The sequence below is a fragment of the Danio rerio genome, chromosome 16, assembly GCF_049306965.1.
Source record: "Danio rerio strain Tuebingen ecotype United States chromosome 16, GRCz12tu, whole genome shotgun sequence".
In the NCBI taxonomy this organism is placed as follows: Eukaryota; Metazoa; Chordata; class Actinopteri; order Cypriniformes; family Danionidae; genus Danio; species Danio rerio.
Genome location: NC_133191.1, coordinates 2,127,757 through 2,149,982, shown reverse-complemented (window position 1 = coordinate 2,149,982; position 22,226 = coordinate 2,127,757). Strand labels below are relative to the sequence as shown.

Here is a 22,226-nt window from a genome sequence, read left to right as displayed (position 1 = left end):
ATATCAGGAGGAATATGGTCACTTCTATTGTTGTTGTTGTTGTTGTTGTTGTTGTTTCTCTCTTAAAAAGATAGTTCAGTCAAAAAGTAATTATTCTGAACTTGTTCCAATTAAGTTTGTTTCTTTCTTCTGTTTAACACAAGAAATGATAGTAAAGGATGCTGGAAACCTGTAGTTATTGACTAGTTTTCTGAGTTCTTCAAAACATACAGCTTAGTGTGTGAAACAGATTAAAGAAACTCATAAAGGTTTGAGGGTGGGTATGTCAACCTAGGCTCATTCTGAAAACGTTGCCCTATATACATTTCTGGAGAGCGCAAATTATGTAGCCAGAGGTACGTATGGCTGCATTTCGTCTTTAAAACGAATGCTTTAGGGCGGGATGACGTTGCTCCTTTTCGAGCTACCAGCTGACTGCTTACCTCCATGTGGACGGTTTTTCCACTTTTACCATTTTGTGTAGTGGCTCGCCGCATACTTCAGAGGATTTGAGATGCAGAGTGGAATTTATTGCAACAATGGGGCTCGAGTGCGGTGAAGAATGGTTTCAGAAAGGAGGTAAGACAAAACCAAAAGCCAAAAAATAAAATAAACAAGTGAATATTAGGGTGAGAATGTGGTAAAATCTGAGAATGTGGTAAAAATCAGGCTGCCTCAAGGGCTTTTTAAAAAAACACTATCGGTTGGGTTAAGGGAAGTGGGTGGGCGAGTCAATCTGCGCTTTTGAAAACACTATTGGTTGGGTTTAGGGAAGAAAGAGGGTGGGTCAGTCGATCGGTCAGTCAGTCAGTCAGTGAACAGCGGCCTCTGGTGGATTTGCAAAAACAAATGTAGCTCCTGGGATGTATTTTCTGCTCTTTAAAAATGTGTAAAGGGGTATGTAATCAGAATGAACCTGGGTTGGAGTATTTTTATTTATTTATTTTTTTGGACGGTAAACTAGCCCTTTTAAGTTACAACTTCGAGCCATTTACAAGTATGTTTATAATATTTTTTTTTAAAAAGTATATATATAAATATATATATATATATATATATATATATATATATATATATATATATATATATATATTAGTTTTTTTTCATATCAAAGGCAAGCATAACCATGAGTGCAAATACAGAACGCATGTGAAATTTATATTTTTGAATTTGGACGTATTAATTAAGATTAATTGGACATATTAATTAAGAACCTGAAATTATATTTTCTGAATGCATTTTAGAGTTAAATAATTTTGATTGTTTTAGTAATTGAACAGCTTGATGCTGTCAATATATTAGTAAACCAAAAGTACAATAAATTTTTTTAATGGATTAATTGCTAAATAACAGCTGGACTGCATTACTACAGATCTGGATGGGGATTTATTTAACGCTGCACTAAATGATTTGCCTGTGGTTAAGTAAGGATGCATCACATATATTGTCTAAACCAGGGTAGTGTTACGCACTGCTGTATGCACAATGACACTATTCCGAGCGGGTCTTCGGAGATACGAACTAGTAATGGGAAGTTTGGATCATTTTACTGAATCTGTGAATCATTTCCTTCAGTTTGTCAAAAAATTGTTAAAAAAAAAGTTGCTTCCAAACTCATTTAAAACTACAAAAAAACGTTGATCACACTACAAAAAACTCACCTTTATTATGATAGGACAGAGGAGATTTCAGACAGGAAAGCATTGGGAACAGAGAGAGTGGATGGATCGGCAAAGAACCTCGAACTGGGAATCAAACTCAGGTCGCCGTGAGCATGTCAGTGCTACATGTCAACGCACAGTACCACTAAGCTATTGGCGCCAACTCTACCTGTCTTTTGTCAATGATTAAGTCAGCTCACCTCTTCTGAAAAGTCTTTAAATTTGAGTGGTTGATTCACATCACACAGACAGTCCCAAATAAGCTTAACCAATGCACACAGCCATTGTAGTTCACCTTTCAAGTCTTCCCGTTTTCGAGTCATTTGTTAATCACATGACAGCATGTAAAGAGAGATGAATCAACCCAAAGACTCGAGAAATGAACTGATCAAATCTTTTTCTGGCTCTGACTGCATACGATTGGCTTCTGTGTTTCACGTGATGAACGAACAACGCAAACTGCGGACTCAAGAGATGAACAAATCAAATCTTTTTCCGGCTCTAAATGCATATGGTTGGCTTCTGTCTTTCACGTGATGACCGAACGACACAAACCTGATCTAAGATTCGAAAATGGAACCAATCTTCTACTCCATCCGCTCAAATGTGTGCATGCGCAAATGAATGAACCGCTCCCTGAGAGCACTCATCATTCTCGAGTCATACAAAAGAATCGTTCAAAATGAAAGAATCGCTCAAGAATGACTCATCACTATAATTCATTTAGACGCCCAGTAGAAAAGATCATCCACACCCTATGCCTTGTTCTGCACTCTCTCTCTCACACACACATTGAGACTTCCCATTTACTCCAGCTAAATATAAGTGACATTGCATTAGTAAAGGTTGATTGGGCGACAATTAAGTATTGTGACCCAATTCTGTTTGTGCTGAAGTGGTGGAATTAAAAAAAAGCATCCACAGGCATTTATTTCACAGTTGTGCAATCAGACGCCAAGGAGATTATTTGTCTCAGATATATTTTTATTCTCCATTAAGACTCTGAAAGTGAATTGATTGACTTTCTAGAGGCTAATAGGAGACTACGAAGTGTTTTTTCTGCATCTAGAAGTCTATAAGCTTTGAGTATACAGCTATCGACTTACTGATTCACATGATTGCGACAGAGTGAGTGTATGGTTAACGATTCACTCATATGATCAGATCAAAGTGCATATACAGTTAATGGCTGCGTCCGAAACCGCATGCTTCCATACTATACAGTATGCTAAAATCAGTATGCGAGCCAAGTAGTATGTCCGAATTCATAGAATTTGAAAATCAGTATGCGAGAAGTACCCGGATGACTTACTACTTCTGGCGAGATTCCGGAGTGCGCATCCCATGCACGCTGTGCTATCCCATGATACCCCGAAATCGAATTCATGAATGGGAGTAAAGTGACGCAAATGATGCAGGTACTTCATGTGACTATGTCAAAATGGCGGATGTAATACGTCCGAATTCCATTCATACTTTTCACATTCATACTGTATAGAACGTACTTTTCTAACGGCCGAGTAGTCCGCTTAAATTCAAATGCAGCACCTACTGAGTAGTAGGCGGTTTCGGACGCAGCCAATGAGTCAGTGATTCAAATGATCAGGTCAGAGTGTGTCAACAGTTAATGACTCACAATGAGTCACATGGTCAGATTAGAGGGAGTCTACAGGTAATGACTCACTAATTTACATGATCAGGTCAGAGTGAGTGTATTGAATTACTCACTGAGTCACAAGATCAGATTAAAGTGAGTGTACAGTTAATGACTCACTGATTCACTAGATCAGATTAGATTGAGTCTACAGTTAATGACTCAACGATTCACATGCTCAGGTCAGAGTGAATCTGCAGTTAATGACTCACTGATTCACATGATCAGATTAAAGTGAGTCTACAGTTAATGATTCACTAATTCACTTGATTAGAATAAAGTGAGTCTAAAGTTCAGAACTCAATGATTTAAATTATTCAGTCATAGTGAGTGTACAGTTAATGACTCACTGATTCACATGATCAGATTAGATTGAGTCTACAGTTAATGACTCAACGATTCACATGCTCAGGTCAGAATAAATCTACAGTTAATGACTCACTGATTCACATGATCAGATTAAAGTGAGTCTACAGTTAATGATTCACTAATTCACTTGATTAGAATAAAGTGAGTCTAAAGTTCAGAACTCAATGATTTAAATTATTCAGTCATAGTGAGTGTACAGTTAATGACTCACTGATTCACATGATCAGAATAGAGTGAGTCTATAGTTAATGACTCACTAATTCACATGATCATGTCAGAGTGAGTGTCCAATTAATAAGTCACTGTTTCACATGATCAGATCACAGCAAGTCTACAGTTAATAACTGACTGATTCGCATGATCAAAATATAGTGAGTCTACAGTTAATGACTCACTGATTCGCATGATTAAAATATAGTGAGTCTACAGTTAATGACTCACTGATTCACATGATTAGAATAAAGTGAGTCTACAGTTAATGACTCACTGATTCACATGGACAGAATAGAGTGAGTCTGTAGTTAATGACTCACTAATTCAAATGATCATGTCAGAGTGAGTGTCCAATTAATGAGTCACTGTTTCACATGATCAGATCACAGCAAGTCTACAGTTAATAACTGACTGATTTGCATGATTAAAATATATATTGAGTCTACAGTTAATGACTCACTGATTCACAAGATTAGAATAAAGTGAGTCTACAGTTAATGACTCACTGATTCACATGATTAGAATAAAGTGAGTCTACAGTTAATGACTCACTGATTCACATGATTAGAATAAAATGAGTCTACAGTTAATGACTCACTGATTCACAAGCTCAGGTCAGAGTGAGTCTACAGGTAATGACTCACTGATTCACATGATCAGACTAAAGTGAATCTACAGTTATTGACTCACTGATTCACATGATCAGAATAGAGTAAGTCTGCAGTTAATGACTCACTGATTCACATAATCAGATTGAAGTGAGTCTACAGTTAATGACTCACTGATTCACAAGATCAGATTAAAGTGAGTCTACTGTTAATGACTCACTGATTCACATGATTATAATAGAGTGAGTCTACAGTTAATGACTCACTGATTCACATGATCAGATCACAGTGAGTCTACAGTTAATAACTCACTGATTCGCTAGTTATTTTTAGTCTATATTTATTTATTTCCCTTTGGGCTTACATACAATTAAATCTGAGCACTTTACACTTTCACTGAAGTCTTATTTCGTTAGGACATCTGTACTCAAGAGCTTTTCCTCCACCCCTGCCTATTTGTGATGCAATTCTGAGTACATCAGATCTATAAACTTGCTCACACACACGACTGCTGGCCCAGACCTCTCACGCTCAGGGTCTTTGTGCAAGTTCACACAATCGTGTTTCTGTAAAGCCAATTACTAACGGCAAATCTAGCATGGATGGTTGTGATGGACTGAAGCGTGTGATGAACAGCCTGTATCCGCGGCTTAACCTGCTGCTGCGGGAAGCGTCAGTCGCCCGTTAGCTGTCAGTTTGATCCAATTATACTGACCTTCTGTTATCTCCGGTCATCAGCACTGCTGAGGGAACATTTGGAGCAAGGTCAACATCAAGAGATAAACTGGAGGCTTACAAAACGTTGACGCCTCTGGGAAGAACAATGGTGGCATTTTATTTATTTATTTATTTTTATATAGAACGGTGATCGTGCACCTGATAACTGGAGATCTGGAAGACTGATGTATTTGAATACTGATGGTTTTTGGCATCAAGAACACTGAGGTCAGGTAGTTTACTTAACATACGATTCAATAAGGTAACAACATGAGGATCCACTGCTAATCAATGCACTAGCATAGATTTCACAGACTGACTGCGTGTTCAGCATTGGATTTACTGGGGTTTCGCTCTTAAGAGATGTCTGAAGCATCCTGTAGTATTCCAATGTCAAGCAGGAGCTATTTTTAATTCCTAAACTGGTATGTTCTAAAGAAATAAATTATATATATATATACCCTACTGAAAAAAACAGCTTAAACCAGCCTAGGCTGGTTGGCTGGTTTTAGCTGGTCGACCAGGCTGGTTTTAGAGGGGTTTTGGCCATTTCTAGGCTGGTCTCCAGCCATTTCCAGCCTGGCCTTAGCTGGGCAGGCTGGGAGATGACCAGCTAAAACCAGCTTGACCAGCCTAGCCAGGCTGGGAGCCCAGCCAAAACCAGCAATGTCCAGCTTAAACCAGGCTGGTCAAGCTGGATTTAGCTGTTCATTTACCAGCCTGGCCAGCTAAGACCAGGCTGGAAATGGCTAAAACCCCCCTAAAACCAGCCTGGTTGACCAGCTAAAACCAGCCGACCAGCCTAGGCTGGTTTAAGCTGGATTTTTCAGCAGGGTTTATATATATATATATATATATATATATATATATATATATATATATATATATATATATATATATATATATATATATATATATGTGGAGTTTGCATGTTCTCCCCGTGTTGGCGTGGGTTTCCTCCGGGTGCTCCGGTTTCCCCCACAGTCCAATGCACTATAGGGGAAATGATGAACTAGATTGACCGTAGTGTATGAGTGTGTGCATGTGAATGAGTGTGTGTATGGGTGTTTCCCAGTACTGGGTTGCAGCTGGAAGGGTATTATAATTTTTTTTTTTTTTTTTTTTTGAGATGCTTTCTTTCCATCCCCTTCCCTCGTATAGCCTCAGAGTTAATTATCTAGTCAGCTCCACACAGCAGTCTGGTAAATCATCCTAAGTGCAGCCCATTTAGAAGCATATTCCACCTGGAAATGAGTGGGATCTGATAAGCACTTGCCCAGGCTGCTCAAAGCATTACTCATCCTGTGAGGAGCACGGAGCTTTTCCTTACGCATGCTTGGCTTTTCTCACCGCACTGAGGACAACGCTTCATTAGTGATGTTTACTAAGACAAGCACTGCTACAAATATTGTTCATACTTTCGTTTAGGGATTTGAAGAGACTCCAAAAGCCTCAGAATTAAACTCCGGTGTGCAAGTCATCCTCCATACTTGAATCGTTCTGCTTATTAATGAGAGGTGTGCTGTAAATACTGTATACAGTTGAAGACAAAAAAAGCCCTGAATGAATGCATGAATTAATGATTGAACGAATACATGAATGAATGCATGAATAAACATATTAATAGATTAATGCATGGATGAATGAATGAATGAATGAATGAATGAATGAATTGATACATTAATGAATAAATACATAATCAATTAACAAATGAGTAAATGAAAAAATAAAGAGTTAATTAATACATGAACTCGTGAATGAATAAAATAATAAATTAATGCATGGATCGATGAATAAATGAATGAATTAACTAATTGATTGATACGTTAACAAATCAATACATTAATGAACTAACACATGGGTGAATGAATAAATAAATGAATGAATGAATGAATGAATGAATGAATGAATGAATGAATGAATGAATGAATGAATGAATGAATTGAATAATCAATGAATACACAGATGGATGGATGGATGGATGGATGAATAAATTAATGAATTAACTAATTAATACAATACTGAATGAATACATTAATGAATTAACAAATGAGTAAATGAATGAATGAAAGACTGAATGAGTGAATGCATGATACAAATTAATAAATGATTGCACGTATGATTGAATGAATGATGAATGAACGAATTAATCAATTAATTGATATATTAATGAATGAATGCACTGATGAATGAATGAATGAATGAATGAATGAATGAATGAATGAATGAATAAATAAGGAATTAACAAATTAATGAATGAAAACAGAAGTACATGAATTAACAAATATTAAATGAATGCATGCACAGATGAATAAATGAATGAATGAATGAATAAACCAATAAACAAACTAACTGATGCATTAATGAATAAATACATCAATGAATTAACAAATAAACAAATGAATGAATTAATGAATGGGTGAATGCATGAATGAATGAATGAATGAATGAATGAATGAATGAATGAATGAATGAATGAATGAATGAATGAATGAATTGAATAATCAATGAATACACAGATGGATGGATGGATGGATGGATGAATAAATTAATGAATTAACTAATTAATACAATACTGAATGAATACATTAATGAATTAACAAATGAGTAAATGAATGAATGAAAGACTGAATGAGTGAATGCATGATACAAATTAATAAATGATTGCACGTATGATTGAATGAATGATGAATGAACGAATTAATCAATTAATTGATATATTAATGAATGAATGCACTGATGAATGAATGAATGAATGAATGAATGAATGAATGAATGAATGAATGAATAAATAAGGAATTAACAAATTAATGAATGAAAACAGAAGTACATGAATTAACAAATATTAAATGAATGCATGCACAGATGAATAAATGAATGAATGAATGAATAAACCAATAAACAAACTAACTGATGCATTAATGAATAAATACATCAATGAATTAACAAATAAACAAATGAATGAATTAATGAATGGGTGAATGCATGAATGAATGAATGAATGAATGAATGAATGAATGAATGAATGAATGAATGAATGAATGAATGAATGATTAATTAACAACTTTCCCAACATTGTAGATATGGGCCAGTTGGGGCATTCTGCGCAAACTGGTAGGCTTAGAAGGCTGTTATCATTCATCCACATAATTAATCAGTCACATACGGCTGCAGCCAGAAGTTAACGAGAATTATTTATATTATTAATTAAAATTCCCATTAATTGTATTTTATTAACATCTACTACCCCAACCTTAAACCCAACCGTCACAGTAACGTAAAAACAGATCCGGATCTGGAGTCTTCTCTATTAGTATAGCTGATTAACCATGGGGATGGATGATAACAGCCTTCTAAGCCTACCAGTAGGCGCATACGGCCCCTACTGGCCCATATCTATCAGCTGATAACCCCTAATCGAGCAATAACGTTTGAAATGGGTGAGAATCCTCACCACATTCATTTATAGATGTATCTGAAGACTGCATTTGAAACAGTCGCGTGATTTACAGCCACGTTTACTTTACAGCAAACGACGACAACCAAAAGTGTGACTCATTTAAAACTGAGATCTGTTTCATCACCTGCTTTCGCAGAATAGAGGGAGAGAAAAAACAACAAGAACAACAACTTCTGATATGCATTACAGATTCCGAGAAGAGGATAAATATTTGACTTTCATACTGTGCCCAGAAGGAAGGTTTCTAAATACTGCATGGTGAGAAAAAAAAGAGCCTTAGGAAACCCTCCACCAGTCCCCATTATGTCACCCTGTGATCTCTTTCTCTCTCGCTCTGTCTTTCGCTCGCACACGCAGATACGTTCGCTGCATATATATCGGCTTTAGAGCGCACATACAAAAAGCAGTCGCACATGCACACATAAAGAAATGTGTACACAGAGACAAACACATAAACACGGTAAGGCTTGTGTTGGGTCTTCTCAGCTGTGTGTATCTGTTATAGCATGCCATTGTTCTGTTATCATCATGTATATTTGTACTCTAGTTGAGGAATGGAAAGGTGAACACTTACCCACAATTAACATGAGTGCAGTTATACGGTGAAAGGTGCATATTCTGAACCAACTTAGATGGCAGTTGTAGCTTGTTATAAACTTGTGTGATCATATTGCCAGTAACATTGAAAGAAAAGAAAAAAAGCACAGATGCAATAACCATAAAACTCTTGGCTCGGACCAGCTAAACGTGATCAACCCGAGAGCTCTAGGGTTAAAACAAGGCCTTTTCTTTGGAGTTCTCCACACCATGCTTCGAATGACGACCGATGGAAAGTAAGAGTGCGAGTGGAAATGAGTTTGTAGCATTATTATAGCTCTAATGAATAGATTTTGATTACCCTAAATAAATTTTGGTAACATTTTACTAGAGGTGTTCATAAGACTGTCATAAAGCCTTTATAATCATGACATGACATGAGTGATGAGAGTAAGTGAGATGTTATTAAGTGTGATTTTCTTTAGTTTTGTCTTTATAATAGCAAAGATGACATTGTTTGTTATGACAACTTGACACTGCCAGGACCTGTCATAAATCTGTCATAAACATGAATGTCATGAGGCATTATAATTGTTTTATTATAATTATAACAGTATAATTATAGTTGTATAATTTTTCTGATCACTTTTTCATGGTATTTGTCATTCAAATGTTTCATGTCTAATCATTTTAAGAGTGTTGTTAATATTTAATAACACATTAATGGCTTGTTAACTGACACTGTTATAAGATTGATGACATATTTTATAATGGCTTTATGACACTCATGTTTATGACAGATTTATGACAGCTTTTGTTGACTTGCAAATGTCAAGTTGTCATAACATAAACAGGTTGTAATGTACTTGTTTCAGTCACTTTGCCATAACAGACAATGTCATCGTTGCATTCAAAATGTCATAAGTAAGCGCTTAATAAGACTTAATGACAGTTGTTATAAGCATGCATAATAGTCCAAGTGGAAAAGATTTTGTAGCATTATTGTGGCTCTAATATATAAATAAATAAATAGAAGATTTTGGTAACGTTTTACTAGAGGTGTTCATAAGACTGTCATGAACCCTTTATAATCATGACATGACATGAGTGATGAGTGTGAGATGTTATTAAGTGTGATTTTCTTTAGTTTTGTCTTTATAATAGCAAAGATGACATTGTTTGTTAAGACAACTTGACATTGCCAGGACCTGTCATAAATCTGTCATAAACATGAATGTCATGAGGCATTATAATTGTGTGGTGAATGTTTTTCTGATCACTTTTTCATTGTATTTGTCATTCAAATGTTTCATGTCAAATCTTTTTAAGAGTGTCGTTAATATTTAATAACACATTAATGGCTTGTTAACTGACACTGTTAAAAAATTGATGACATATTTATAATGGCTTCAGGACACTCATGTTTATGACAGATTTATGACAGCTTTTGTTGACTTGCAAATGTCAAGTTGTCATAACATAAACAGGTTGTAATGTACTTGTTTCAGTCACATTGCCATAACAGACAATGTCATCGTTGCATTCAAAATGTCATAAGTAAGCGCTTAATAAGACTTAATGACAGTTGTTATAAGCATGCATAATAGTCCAAGTGGAAAAGATTTTGTAGCATTATTGTGGCTCTAATAAATAAATAAATAAATAGAAGATTTTGGTAACGTTTTACTAGAGGTGTTCATAAGACTGTCATAAAGCCTTTATAATCATGACATGACATGAGTGATGAGTGTAAGTGTGATGTTATTAAGTGTGATTTTCTTTAGTTTTGTCATTATAAGAGCAAAGATGACATTGTTTGTTATGACAACTTGACATTGCCAGGACCTGTCATAAATCTGTCATAAACATGAATGTCATGAGGCATTATAATTGTGTGGTGAATGTTTTTCTGATCACTTTTTCATGGTATTTGTCATTAAAATGTTTCATGTCAAATCATTTTAAGAGTGTCGTTAATATTTAATAACACTTTAATGGCTTGTTAACTGACACTGTTAAAAAATTGATGACATATTTATAATGGCTTCAGGACACTCATGTTTATGACAGATTTATGACAGCTTTTGTTGACTTGCAAATGTCAAGTTGTCATAACATAAACAGGTTGTAATGTACTTGTTTCAGTCACATTGCCATAACAGACAATGTCATCGTTGCATTCAAAATGTCATAAGTAAGCGCTTAATAAGACTTAATGACAGTTGTTATAAGCATGCATAATAGTCCAAGTGGAAAAGATTTTGTAGCATTATTGTGGCTCTAATAAATAAATAAATAAATAGAAGATTTTGGTAACGTTTTACTAGAGGTGTTCATAAGACTGTCATAAAGCCTTTATAATCATGACATGACATGAGTGATGAGTGTAAGTGTGATGTTATTAAGTGTGATTTTCTTTAGTTTTGTCATTATAAGAGCAAAGATGACATTGTTTGTTATGACAACTTGACATTGCCAGGACCTGTCATAAATCTGTCATAAACATGAATGTCATGAGGCATTATAATTGTGTGGTGAATGTTTTTTTGATCACTTTTTCATTGTATTTGTCATTAAAATGTTTCATGTCTAATCATTTTAAGAGTGTCGTTAATATTTAATAACACATTAATGGCTTGTTAACCGACACTGTTAAAAAATTGATGACATATTTATAATGGCTTCAGGACACTCATGTTTATGACAGATTTATGACAGCTTTTGTTGACTTGCAAATGTCAAGTTGTCATAACATAAACAGGTTGTAATGTACTTGTTTCAGTCACATTGCCATAACAGACAATGTCATCGTTGCATTCAAAATGCCATAAGTAAGCGCTTAATAAGACTTAATGACAGTTGTTATAAGCATGTATAATATTCCAAGTGGAAAAGATTTTGTAGCATTATTGTGGCTCTAATAAATAAATAAATAAAAAGAAGATTTTGGTAACATTTTACTAGAGGTGTTCATAAGACTGTCATAAAGCCTTTATAATCATGACATGACATGAGTGATGAGTGTAAGTGTGATGTTATTAAGTGTGATTTCCTCAGTTTTGTCATTATAAGAGCAAAGATGACATTGTTTGTTATGACAACTTGACATTGCCAGGACCTGTCATAAATCTGTCATAAACATGAATGTCATGAGGCATTATAATTGTGTGGTGAATGTTTTTTTGATCACTTTTTCATTGTATTTGTCATTAAAATGTTTCATGTCTAATCATTTTAAGAGTGTCGTTAATATTTAATAACACATTAATGGCTTGTTAACCGACACTGACATACTTATAATGGCTTCAGGACACTCATGTTTATGACAGATTTATGACAGCTTTTGTTGACTTGCAAATGTCAAGTTGTCATGACAAAAACAGGTTGTGATGTACTTGTTTCAGTCACATTGCCATAACAGACAATGTCATCGATGCATTAAAAATGTCATAAGTGAGCGCTTAATAAGACTTAATGACAGTTGCTATAAGCATATAAGTTTCAGTCAGGTTGCCACAACAAACAATGTCATCCTTGCATTATGATTATAAAGGTTTTATAACAGTGAATGCCTCTTCAAGTAAAGTGTTACCGATGTTTTCACCTTAGTTTGAACAGAAATCGTGTATAAAGTCAAATGCAATGCATTTTTAATGGAAGCACTGAAAGTCTAATGGAAGGAGAGGCCAATCGCATTTTGTAATTATGGGATGGATGAGTTGCCTAGCAACTAATAGTTCAATTTGTGATAGTCAAATGTCAGCAGCACTACCTCATGCAAGATAGAGACTTTAAAAATAATTTAATATTGCATGCAAGTCTCCCTCCTGCGGAGAAATAGTCTTATAAGGTCCAACATGATTTATTTATCAATTCATTCTCAGTCTAATCTCACGAGGAAACGTAAGTATTTTGCGTTTTGTCAGTTTAGTGGCTAATTCGTACGAATTCAAGTTCAGTTGTATGAAAATGTAAGATTTTAAAAAGGAGGCGTGGCACCTAACCCTAACCGTCATTGGGTGATGAGCAAATCGTATTAAATTGTACGAATTAGATCGTACGAATTCATACGAATTAGCCACTAAAGCAAAAAGTTACGAATTGCCGTGAGATTGCGTTAAATATCTAGTAAATCTGACAATTAAAAGGCCAGGGATTATAATTAAGTCTCTACTTCTTGTTTGTGTGTGTGTGTGTGTGTGTGTGTGTGTGTGTGTGTGTGTGTGTGTGTGTGTGTGTGTGTGTGTTCTGCACTATAAAACATATCTGTTTCTGCATTTTGCGATTCATCAGTGTTTTCCATTTATTTCCGGTAGTGGAATGCATTATGGGATGTTGATCTTGGCTCTGTCGACTTTTGATTACAGTTTAGCACAGTGACTTTTACTGACATTTTAGTCGTTTGAAATAATATAGTTTTATAAGAAAAGAGTATCCAGCAGAGTATCATAACTAAAACCTTAATATATTAAATAAAAAGTAATAAATTACTGAATAAAAACTGAATATATTCAGATTTACACATTTACTCAAGCAAATAAACAGAATTAATAACGGGCTAAAAATCTGCAGAAATCTGCGGAATTCTGTGGAAAATCTCTGGAAAATCTGTGGAATTCTGCACGCGCAGATTTCGTTTGGGCCTAGTCATTGCTCATCTACTCATCAGAGTGATGCTTGTTTTGGAATCTGCCGGTGGCTCTGGTGAATGACTCTATAGTGGTTAAACATGAAAGAGTGTAGAATTAAATTGAGTATAAGAGCAAATCTAAGATCTAATATGACGTAAATGTTAAATTAATACATTGAGACATTGCTATAATTGTAGGCTGCTGGTATTTAACTGTGTTTGAAGAGATTTATGTCTCATAATGCAATTGTAATTCAAAAATAAACGGGGGAAAACTAAAAATGTAAAAAATGAATCACAAAATATGGAAACCTGAAATTGTATGTATATTTTTACAGTGCATTTTGAATGTATACTAGTGTGATATGCAAATGTTTAGAATTAGATTATCCTAAATGTCTGTTTCCATAGGAGTTGCGAAGCAGGATGTGGAAAAACCCAATGAGAAAAGAAAGGTATACAAACTAGACACAGTAAGGACAGCGAGGGATGGGGAGAGGTTTGCGTTTCACACCAGAAAATGCCTCACTCTCTCACACACACACACATGCATGCACTTGAACACTTCCTATTTTCTGTCTTTCACACACAGTGTTGTAACTGTGATTTTTCATCTATGCTATCTTGTGCTATCTTTATCTCATGAGAGGCACAAACTGTAACTCTTCAACATCAAAACCAAAGCAATGCTTCTCATGTGTAGTTACTGTATGTGTTGGTGTGAGTGTGTGTGTGTGTGTTTCGTCTTTCTTTCTAAAATGAATGCCTTAACTCTTTGTTATCTCCTATTCACACCTGCAGGAACTCGCTGCATCTTATGAGGCTTCATCATGTAAATATAGTGAGTGGTATTCAGAAGTCTTGAGGGAATCGTTAACCTATTCCTTAAGTCATCATTTACTCAAACTCATGGCATTCCAATTCTGTTAAACTTTCCCATGGAAGATTAATAAAATAAGTTAGAAAAAGCTAAAGCAGGCTCTTTCATTGAGAAGTAATAGAAGTTGGGTTGACGACAAATAAAATTGCACACACTCTCACACACAAATAAAATAAAATAAAATAAAATAAAAAATAAATAAAAATAAAAATAAAATAAAATAACGTAAAATAAAATAAAATACATTTTACTGACTTGAAAGACAACTAAATGAAATAAAATAAATAAAAATAATATAAATAAATTAAAATAAATATATAAATAAATAAATAGATAAATAAATAAATTAATTAATACATAATTGGAATGCAATGAAAAATACATAATTGGAATGCAATGAAAAATACAAAAAATAAATAAAATAAAAATTAATAAATAAAAATTAATAAAAGTAAAATAAAATCCCACAAACACAAAAAATAAAAATAAAATAAAAAATAAATAAATAAATAATAACTATACAAATAACTAACTAACTAACTAACTAACTAACTAACTAACTAACTAACTAACTAACTAACTAACTAACTAACTAACTAACTAACTAAATAAATAAATAAATAACTATACAAATAACTAAATAAATAAATAAATAAAATACAAAAAAAAATCATACTGAAGAGTTGTATAAAATAAAATAAAATAAAATAAATAAAATAAAATAAAATTAAATTAAGTAAAATTAAATAAAATTAAATAAAATAAAATAAAAATCTTACAGACCTGAAACACAAGTAAAAATGAATAAATAAAATAAATAAATAAAATCTTACAGATTTGGACATTAAAATGAAATAAAATAAAATAAAATAAAATAAAATAATAAAATAAAATAAAATAAAATAAAATAAAATTAAATAAAATAAAATAAAATAAAATAAAATACAAAGTTGGGACACAACAAAGAAATGCAAAACACAAAACAAAACAACAGAAAACAAAATTAAATATCCTACAGACTTGGAACAATGAAAGTGACTAAATTATGACTTTAATTTCAATGTACAGCAAACTATTCCTTTAAGACCTCTATCGTTACAAATTCCAAAGTGTGAACATGTTAATGAAATGAGCTCATGATGTATGGTACAGTAATGTCTATATAAATATATATAAATATATGTGACTGGTATGTTACCTGGCTATGACAAACAGCACACAACTGACACCCAAGTAAGCGAGCAGAATATACATCCAGATGTCGGGGGACAGGGGGTTGAGAAAGGAGAAGACCCCCGGGTTGGTGCCGTTGGGTTTTCGGTACAGTATACTTATCCCCAGCGTCATGAAGGGTTTGGAAAAGTCGATGACCTTCTCCCGCACGTATGTGATGGCCAGCGGCGCCACTGCAAGATCAGCTTTCTGCCAACAAATAAAAAAAAAAAGAAAGAGGGATAGGCCGTAAATCAAGGGCCGAGCAGAAGCATTTAGAGGAAATCAAATTAAGAAAACAGGGCTTTTACACATCACACACTCTGCCCCACAGCGTTTAAGGGGAAATTTAAAGCCCTCTCGTGGACTCTCGTGATTTACCTGCTACTGTTTCAGCACTTACTAAAGCCTGAACTGATTTACTGGGTCTAAGGGACCAGCCGGTGCGCTCAACCGAACACACTCTCTCAGCTATAGCCATAACGAGACTCGGAAAAATGAAAATAGCAGATATGAAGGAAGGAAAATGAAGGGGGATAAAGGTCTCACACAGGTCTGGCTCGCTGTCAGAAGCTGAAAATAGCAAGGCCAGTTATTAAGGAGGAAAATTTGATTATTTATACACTGTAAAAAATGCACAATAGATTTGTGTTGGAACAACATGAAGGAAGTGTTTAGTCATTTAAGTGGATTGAACATACAACAAATAAGTTGCCCTGCAAAAAACTCAAGCATTGTGTTGTTTCAGCTCATTTTAAATAAGTTGTTTAAAAAAAAAAAAAGAACAAACATCATTTTTTGAGTGTATTTTGGAGCAAAATCTGACCATTACTTTGGAGCAAAAATTAATTGTTGAAAAACCCTAAAATTAATTCATAAATTGGAGCACAATTGGATTAATAATGTTTTGGAGCAACATTTGATTATTATTTTGGTGCAAAATGTGATTGTTAATAATTTGGAGCATAACTGATGAATAATATTTCAGTGCAAAATGTGATTATTATTTTGGTGCAAAATGTGATTGTTAATAATTTGGAGCAGAACTGATGAATAATATTTCGGTGCAAAGTTTGATTATTATTTTGGTGCAAAATGTAATTACTTTGGAGCAAAATATGATTGATAATCTTTTGGAGCAACATTTGATTATTAATATTTGGAAAAAATTTTAATTAATAATTTGGAAAAACATTTGGTTATTAATAGTTTGAAGCAACATTTGAGAATAAATACTTTGGAGCAAAGTTTGATTAATAATAATTTGTAGTAAAATTTGATGATTATTAGTTTGAATAAAATTGTATTATTAATAATTTGTAGCAAAATTAGATTATTATTATTCTGAGAAAAATTAGATTGTTAATACTTTGTGGCAAAATTTGATTATTAATATGTTTAGGGGAAATTAGATTATTATTTTGGTGCAAAACTGAATTACTTTGGAGCAAAATATGATTTGATATTTTTGATAAAAATTTAATTATTCATAATTTGGAGCAAAATTTGATCATTAATATTTTGGAGCAAATTTTGATTCTCACTAATCTGGAGCAAACTTTTATTATTAATATTTAAGAGCAAAATTTGATTCTCAATAATTTGGAGTAAAATTTAATCCTTAATACTTTAAAGCAAATTTTTATTATTATTTTGGTGCAAAGGTATATTATTAATACTTTGGATCAAAATTAGATTTTTAATATTTTGGAGAAAAAAATAGTATCAATACTTTGGAGCAAAGTGTAATCATGATGGTGCAAAATGTGATTATTAATACTTTGGAGCAACGTTTGATTGTTATTTTGGTGCAAAATGTGATTATTAATACTTTGGAGCAACGTTTGATTGTTATTTTGGTGCAAAATGTGATTATTAATACTTTGGAGGAACATTTGATTATTATTTTTGATCAAAAATAAATATTTTTAATATTTTGGAGCAAAATTTGATTATTAATATTTTGAAGAAAAAAATACTATAAAATTTTATTGAAATAAAATAAAGGATAAAATAAAGGCGCAGTAGGTAGTGCTGTTGTCTCACAGCAAGAAGGTCGCTGATTCGAACTTCGGCTGGCTCATTTGGTGTTTCTGTGTGGAGTTTGCATGTTCTCCCTGTGTTTGCGTGGGTTTCCTCCGGGGACTCCGGTTTCCCCCACAGTCCAAAGACATGTGGTACAGGTTAATTGGGTAGGCTAAATTGTCCGCAGTGTATGAGTGTGAGTAAGTGTGTATGGATGTTTCCCAGAGATGGGTTGCAGCTGGAAGGCCATCCGCAACATAAAACATATGCTGGATAAGTTGGCGGTTAATAAAGGGACTAAGCTGAAAAGAAAATGAATTAATGATATATAAAATAAACATCCTACAGCCTTGCCTAATTTTTATGAATATTTCATATTACCAGCACTGAATTTAACAAATTAATTCAGATCAGACTACTCTTCAAAAAAGGCATTTATATTGATGTAAACAGAAATTCAACAAAAACAACAACACTTTAAAAGAGAGAGTGCAAATCACAGCTCGACATCTGCAGCAAACATTTACACACCAAACACAGCACATTACACATGATGAAAGAGTAACGCTCACCTAATTAGTCATTTAAGCCTATAATGTGCATACTTCACCAACTACACCTCTCCCACTGTAAGCTGAGTGTGTGTGCATGTGTGTGTGTGTGTGTGACGTCTATTCATGCAAATTATTTGAAGGAGACAAATTAAGAAAATGCAAATTAGGAAGGAAGAAAAAACAATCAGCAATTCAAGCAGTACCAATGCAAATAATGTAGGCACTATAATGACTCTGATCATTTTATTGGCCTGCGTAGAGTGTTCCAGATCAGTCACTTATGAGTTTCCGTTTCCATTGGCTCTGGCTTCTGAAGGCAGATGATGACGCTCTCGGCAACTTATGCCTATAAACGGCCCTGCCTACACAAACACTACTCAACATGCTCTCAAAGTGTGTTTGTGTGGCCTCTGTAAGGTTGTCATCACTCTGACAACCGCGGCTGCAATAATCAAAACCTGTGTCTTCTTAGCAGTTCAGAGCGACGTTTGGCTGCGCATAATGTGCATGTGAGAGGTGAAATATGTCAACAGGCTGAGGTTCTGCTTTTAAAGTCCAACGCTAAGCAGAAAAGGTCTGTGCTGCGCTTCTCCAAACCTTTTTAAGGCTACGTCATTCTTAAGTTGTACGTTAAGCTGTACAGTACCTAAGTGGTAATATGTGATAATGTTTACCAGAGCTTTAAGTACACTGTAAAAAAAAAAATCATAACTTTGTTTATTTCTGGCAACTGGGGGGCGGGAAAAAATATGTAAATGATAACTTCCGTTAAATTACACAAATACACCGTAAAATAGCAGATATTAAATTACAGAAATTTCCTTAAATTTACATTTCTGGTAAATTTCTGTAATTTTATATCTGCTATTTTACAGTAAATTTCTGGAAATTAATATCTGTAATTTTACAGTAAATTTCTGTAATTTGATATATGTTATTTTACAGTAAATGTATGTAATTTAATATCTGTTATTTTACAGTAAATGTCTGTAATTTAATCTGTTATTTTAGAGTAAATTTCTGTAATTTTATATCTGTTATTTTACAGTAAATGTCTATAATTTAATATCTGTTATTTTACAGTAATTTTTTGTAATTTAATATCCGTTATTTTACATACATTTCTGTAATTTGATCTGTTATTTTACAGTAATGTAATTTTTTGTAATTTAATATCTGTTATTTTACAGTAAATGTCTGTAATTTTATATCTGCTATTTTACAGTAATTTTTTTGTAATTTAATATCCATAATTTTACAGTAAATTTCTGTAATTTGATATCCGTTATTTTACAGTAAATTTCTGTAATTTTATATCTGTTATTTTACAGTAAATGTCTGTAATTTAATCTGTTATTTTAACGTAAATTTCTGTAATTTTATATCTGTTATTTTACAGTAAATGTCTATAATTTAATATCTGTTATTTTACAGTCATTTTTTGTAATTTAATATCCGTTATTTTACATACATTTCTGTAATTTGATATCTGTTATTTTACAGTAAATGTCTGTAATTTAATATCTGTTATTTTACAGTAAATTTCAGTAATTTGATATCTGTTATTTTACAGTAAATTTCTGTAATTTGATATCTGTTATTTTACATTGAATTTCTGTAATTTCTGTAAAGGCTATTTTGGTAGTCCAAAAGGCATCAATGTGTGGATGTCAATTGAATGTCAAGGTTTTGACTTGAAATCAATCAGCATTCGGACGTATTTTTGATGTCTATTTGACATCCACACATTGATGTCATATTGACCGTTAAAATATAAACACAATTGGTATAACAATATAAAAATATATTTTATTAATCTGAAAGCTCAAAGATGTGTGGATGTCCATTGAACGTCAATGTTTTGACGTTCAGCATCTGCAACAAACAGCATCTGCAACAGACACAGATGCAACCACACTGCTTTTGGAGCGTTGTCTGTAGTACCATTGTGAATATAAGCATAGTACAGATTCAGTAGCAGAAGAAGAAAGCTAAGTTTTGCCTCCCAGTCGTGATGGAGGACCTGCCGTCAAAGCGCTGACACCATCCAAAAGCGGCTGTGCCCCCCAAAACTGACATTTAGCTCAATTTCACTACTTTTACTGGTAGAATTGGTATAATTTCAGTCAAAATAAAGGCCTCTGTCTAGAATTATTGGATTGTCTATAATTATTCCCAGAGGGGGCAAATTAATGCCAGAAGTGAGCAGATGTTGTCTCGCTACTTTTTTTTAAAAGTCCTTTGACAAGATATTTTTATCTCCAGCACATCAATGTACTGGCAAACCGCAAACTCCAGACTGCTCTGAAAGCTTGTCAAGGCCAATTACAGTCTGTCCTGCTCTCGTCTTGTGCTGGCGAATGTTACGACAACACACACACACACACACACACACATACACACTCTTTTTGACTCCAGCCAATCCAACCATGACCAACAGAGATCGGCAATAGCAATGGATACTGCTATTGAACTGCTACTAAACACGGCCTGTGCAGAAAACACTCGTTTATACGTGTGTTTATTCCTATTTTAGTCTTTGTCAAGTCTAATGAGAGTGTCGGAGGGCAGTGTTTTCCACTATGTGTGTGTGTGAAAGTGTTTAATAAGCTCTATGGGGGGAAGGCTAATGGCAGATTTTTCACTTTGTGTCCTCTCGGCAGTATGTGCTTGAGTTTTACTTTAGAGCATCTTCGTGCCATCTGCTACACACACACACACACACACACACACACACACACACACACACACACACACACTGTTAATCTTATTTTCATATCTGTTTCCTCTCTGCACTGAAAGCATCTTCTTTCATTGGATAATCTTGACAAGTTCCTTCTGCAGCCGGCTGGAAATGTGTCAGAAATTGTGCAGCATCCTGGAGTGAATTAAGTACGCCTTATAAAGCGCCATTTCTTTATAATGTAATTGCAGTTGAACTGCATTTTAGTGGAGTGGATCTTTTTTGGGTTTAGTTAAAAAAAAATTAATCAATCAATGTGGTAAAAATATATAAAGGATCCTAAACTAAACTGAAAATATAGTTTGTTCATTCATTTATTTACTTCTTTAGCACATTAGGGTTGTGACTTCATTCATTTTCTTTAACTTAGTCCCTTTGCTCATCAGGGATTGCCACAGTGAAGTGAACCGCCAACTTATCCAGCATGTTTTACACAGTATATGCCCTTCTCAGGGCGAAGCAGTGGCGCAGTAGGTAGTGCTGTTGCCTCACAGCAAGAAGGTCGCTGGTTGCTGGTTCGAGCCTCGGCTCAGTTGGCGTTTGAGGGTGGAGTTTGCATGTTCTCCCTGCGTTCGCGTGGGTTTCCTCCGGGTGCTCCGGTTTCCCCCACAGTCCAAAGACATGTGGTACAGGTGAAATGGGTAGGCTAAATTGTCCGTAGTGTATGAGTGTGTGTGTGTGTGTATGTGTGTGTGTGAGTGTGGATGTTTCCCAGAGATGGGTTGCGGCTGGAAGGACATGCGCTGCGCAAAAACTTGCTGGATAAGTTGGCGGTTCATTCCGCTGTGGCGACCCCGGACTAATAAATGGACTAAGCCGACAAGAAAATGAATGAATGAATGAATGAATGCCCTTCTCACTGCAACCCATCACTGGGAAACACCTATACCAAACTCAGGCTTGTTCTGGAACAAGCGGTTTTTGGAGACCGCGTTAATAATTACGTTTTTTGGAGACCGCGAAATACATCCCGGGAGGTATGTA

General features: G+C 34.2%; 1 protein-coding gene across 10 annotated transcripts in view; it reads right to left on the bottom strand.

Annotated features, from left to right (window-relative positions):
- The window catches only part of grik2 (glutamate receptor, ionotropic, kainate 2), a 339,915-nt gene that overhangs the window by 72,700 nt on the left and 244,989 nt on the right, over window positions 1-22,226 (bottom strand). For all 10 annotated transcript variants that reach the window (XM_073925009.1, XM_073925012.1, XM_073925013.1 and 7 more), the window contains 1 exon segment: window positions 15,907-16,130. In XM_073925009.1, coding sequence (XP_073781110.1) covers window positions 15,907-16,130 — 224 coding nt within the window.